Below are 4,599 nucleotides of genomic sequence, written 5' to 3' on the forward strand. Positions count from 1 at the left end.
GAAGAGTCCAGCTATACCAATGCTTGGTATTCTACAGGAATTAAAACTTGGTGTTATCATAATGTTCAATTCTTTAACAAAAAAGGCAGAATGTAGCACTAATAATAATAATGATGCAGGCGATGAGAAATAAAAAGATATTTGGTCTCCAAGAATAATTATTGTTTATTTCATTAAAAAATCACATTCCTTTTCCAAAAAACATTTTTTTATTAAATAAGTTTCTTCACACTACCGCTGAGTAAACTATGCTCAATGATTCGATCGTGTAAGATTAAACAGTAGGCTGCTGTATTGTTGGGGAAGTCGGCTGATGACTCAAACTCCAGCCGGATGTCCACAGGTCCAGATTTCAAGAACTCATTCTGCTTGGAGCAATCGATGACGATGAGAGGTGCCGTTTCCAAGAATTCCGCTCTGCTGAATAGTGGCTCAGGCTCTTTATGGTAATACGATGTTTGAAAGCTGGTGTACATGTCATAGAGAAGAGCAGACTGGTTGTGTGCAATGTCAAGATTCAGATTTCCATAGGGATAGCTTTGTGAATTCAAAAATAATTTGATCTCTCGAATGTTACAATGATCAAATTCGCTAGCATTTTTCAGGGGTTGATTCTTACGGGCTGTTTGAAAGCCTACAATGACATAACGAGGTTTCTCCAGTTGTGTTGAGGTTTTCACGACCCACACATGTTTCGATGTCCTAGGTAAGAAAGGATACTCATACAATTCCCAAGCTCGAAAACTGATTGGCACTAGGTTGTCCTTTGAAATCTGATTGAGAAGTTGCACTTTTTGAGAGTCTGCAGGTTTGATGTAGGGAATCATCCAATCAATTTTGGTGAGGGAAATTTTGAACGTCTCTGCCTGCTGTCCAGCCGCAGGTGCTCCCTGAATGACGGCATTGATATCGTTGTGTGAACGTGTCAGTATCAACTCATGCTTCGCATTCACAACAATTCTCTGGTAATCTTCAGCAAATCCTAATATCATGCTGAGGGGAATGGATACATCAAAATATCCTGCATCATCATTTATCTTCTTCTCTTTATGAATTCTCCAGCCTGCGTTTTCCATGAGACAGCCCTGACTGGGGCTCTGAGAAATGTAGTTTTTCATTAATGTTTTAAGACCAACATTTTTGCATCTATCAATTTCCACAGCATTCAATTCATAACGTATTTCTTCGAATAAATGACAGATGGCATTGTTGACAAGTTCTGTGTTAGCAACAGCGGCATTATCTGTTTTCGTCAAACGGCCGCAGATATGCAGTGAACTCTTGCTTGGCAACAGACAGAGATCTTGATGTTGTACGGAAATACGGATTTCATCGTTGTTGTTAAAGGATGACGATGCGAATAGCTGATGAGCATGGATCTCATAATGAGAAATCGACTCATCAAAGATGATTCGCTTTTGAATATTCAACATTTCTTCCATGGTAGACGATAGTAACAGCAGGCAAAAAAGACACAGCAAAACTTTACTTTGGCACTTTTTTGCGAAGTTTCAGACCCAGACTCTTCAGGAACTTGATGTTCTGCGATGTCAGCTTCGTGAGAGGCACTCGACGACTGTCCACTTTCCGGCATGAGTCCTCACTTTTATAACTGCCACCGATCTTCTTCTCAAAGACAATGCCCATTTTCTTAATCAGCTCTTATATGAAGTCTCGCTGTGATGACTTCTTCACGGAAATTCACCAAACGATCGTCTTGGTCCACAATTTTTAATTGCAGGTGATCTATTGACTGCACAACGATCGGCAAGTAAATGACCTGAGCAGGCGATTCAATGATCTTATATCCTGTTGGAATGCTTGGGAAGAACTCATGGATCGTATGCGCACGTCGGCTATTAATGTAGGCCCCTGCAGTCAGATTACACTCGACCCGCAGTGAATTTACATGAATGATGTCTGGAGGTCTGGCAGCTCGATAGATTGTAGAATGAGCGAGAATCTCCCCTTTGAAACCAAGGAGTTGCCCAATCGAATCTGATTTCATGAAATTGATGATGATATCATTCGACACTTTAATTACCGTGGTGAGAGTCCGATCATCAGCCTTCAAACTAAAGGGGATTCTCCAGGCTAATAATTCATTCTTCAAGTATTTCTCAAGATCACTGATTTCATAGCTCCCTGTTGGTATAGTCAGCCGTACTGACATTTCATCTTTTTGAAAATAAAATTTATTGCGTCCTTCATCGATATTAGGAATTGAATTGTACGTTAGGAATTGCACAAGTCCCACACTGTAAGATTTCCGAGGTGATAATTCAATGGGTGGGAAATACCAAGCCTCCAGTACAGAAGATCTGCCAGACAAGGTCAATGTAAATGAGTCACTCATCGTGGTTACCACTAAACTGATGTATATATGAACTTGTCTGCTGTTTTATACCAATTCACCAGAGAGAAATTTTAAGCATAAATGTCCACATATGATGGTATTATAGTCTTGATAATTTTTAGGGTTATATTTCACAATACTACCGTCACCGAGATAATCAATTAAATCTTGAGGTGGACGTAAATTGCCGTAGCTATCAAAGTAGCAGACTTCATGATCTTTCTTTTTATACGCCACCCAGTGAGTGCCTGGTCCACTTTTATCATCAAGACTATAGCCGATTCATACTTCCATGGCCCATCTCGAGGCATGTCATTTCTCATATAAACACCACGAAAATGTGGAATTTTCATGGCTTTCGCATATTTCACTAGATCGCTATCAGTGAGAGCTCGGTGCGGTAGTCTTACTAGTTTTTTGGATTCAAATGTAAACCTAAACCCGACTTATAGGGTTTCAAATACATCCCCTTGCCCAGGGCGATGGCTTCCATGGTACGATTATGTCGCTGACTCTCTGCAAGTGCCGTGGCAGCATGCTTGGAGGCGTTGATTGCTTTGGCAATACCAGCAGCACCACCCGCGAAAGCACCAGTGGCACTGAGACCTGCAAAAAGTGGGATGAGGAATGCCGGAAGAATCCCACCGATTTTTGCTGGAATAGGGAGAATCCGAGGTACAGCTTTCATTTTCTTTCTCCCTCCAGCATGTTTCACAGCCTCACGTGCACCTTTCAAGGCACTCTTCACAACATCGAACCCTGGGTGCATGGACCCCTTGGCAGCTTGCACAATCTGACGCAATGATATCTTCTTCTTGCTAGCCTCTCCAACGTTCTTTTTGCGACAGCCCTTTCCAGTTTTCGGTTTCGTCTTCCTCTTCTTCTCATCAGTAGTTTTCTGACTCACGCCCATGCAGAATTTATTCTTAGCCTTCATGATGTTCCCCACACCGAAGGCCACAGCCTTCTCACCAAGACTCGCGTCTTTGGCTAGAACTCGACGCCAAGCTTTATCAGCGAGGGCTCTATCAGCTGCGTGCCTAGCTGTTAAGTTCTCTCTGTTCTTTGAATAAGCTATATCGTGTTCCTTACACGCGGCATCCAGAGGATTTATACCAGGATCACCACATGCCAATCGTTTCACCAACTTCGTTCCAGGTCCATAGTACTGATAGCCAGGCACGTGCAGTTCAATGGGTAATTTATTAATGGGATCGTTCACCACACCTTTTTTTTTATTCACTCTTGGCATTTGAAAAAAATTCTCTGCGGGATAATCGGAAGTATCAAATTTCGTAATATCTCGTTTGATAAACTCATAAATATCAGGAACATTGAAATGATATATAAGACTGTCTGTGTCAGTGTACATTAATTTTGAACGCTCACCAAACACTTGTTTCACATAGTTATAATGAAAATCGTAGATATAAATTTTCGACAAGTTCAAAATGGCGAATCCAATGTAGATTGGTTTATTAAAAGTGATTCGCGTGCGATTCATTTCAATTATCACCATATCATCATCGAAAATCAAACTGCTGTGGAAATTAGGCAGAGCGATGCGAGCTCTTGCCCCCCACCTTCCACCCCACTCGGTGACTAATTTGACATCTTTGTGCTTCCTTACATTCTCCATGGTTTTCCCAAAAACAGCATTATTCATTAATTTGAAGAAATTCTTTTCAAATTCACTCGTCGATTTTTTCCGTATTTCGGTGTTCAGGTCAATATAGGGCTTGAGCCATGTTGCTTGCTTGAATTTCAATATTCGATGGATCCTCGTCAATTTCATTCCAAGNTAATTACCGTGGTGAGAGTCCGATCATCAGCCTTCAAACTAAAGGGAATTCTCCAGGCTAATAATTCATTCTTCAAGTATTTCTCAAGATCACTGATTTCATAGCTCCCTGTTGGTATAGTCAGCCGTACTGACATTTCATCTTTTTGAAAATAAAATTTATTGCGTCCTTCATCGATATTAGGAATTGAATTGTACGTTAGGAATTGCACAAGTCCCACACTGTAAGATTTCCGAGGTGATAATTCAATGGGTGGGAAATACCAAGCCTCCAGTACAGAAGATCTGCCAGACAAGGTCAATGTAAATGAGTCACTCATCGTGGTTACCACTAAACTGATGTATATATGAACTTGTCTGCTGTTTTATACCAATTCACCAGAGAGAAATTTTAAGCATAAATGTCCACATATGATGGTATTATAGTCTTGATAATTTTTAG

At 40.8% G+C, this 4,599-nt stretch overlaps 1 protein-coding gene across 1 annotated transcript; it reads right to left on the reverse strand.

The window, feature by feature from the left end:
• Window positions 1–212: 212 nt before the first annotated feature.
• On the reverse strand, window positions 213–1,647 carry LOC107048336. The gene is made up of 2 exons (XM_015271476.1): window positions 1,490–1,647; window positions 213–1,146 (listed from the first exon to the last, which is right to left on the reverse strand). Exons 1-2 carry the CDS (start codon window positions 1,645–1,647, stop codon window positions 213–215), a joined length of 1,092 nt encoding a protein of 363 aa, XP_015126962.1.
• Window positions 1,648–4,599: the final 2,952 nt, after the last annotated feature.

The sequence above is a fragment of the Diachasma alloeum genome, unplaced genomic scaffold (genome assembly GCF_001412515.2).
Source record: "Diachasma alloeum isolate Michigan unplaced genomic scaffold, Dall2.0 Dall_scaffold_00187, whole genome shotgun sequence".
Taxonomy (NCBI): domain Eukaryota; kingdom Metazoa; phylum Arthropoda; class Insecta; order Hymenoptera; family Braconidae; genus Diachasma; species Diachasma alloeum.

Bases quoted from the DNA above. Each gene is read 5' to 3' on its own strand.
- LOC107048336 (XM_015271476.1), bottom strand. From the start codon at position 1,647: ATGGGCATTGTCTTTGAGAAGAAGATCGGTGGCAGTTATAAAAGTGAG. The intron at 1,147-1,489 runs GTAAAGTTTTGC...GGAAATTGATAG, and splicing joins CTTCGCAAAAAAGTGCCAAA to ATGCAAAAATGTTGGTCTTA.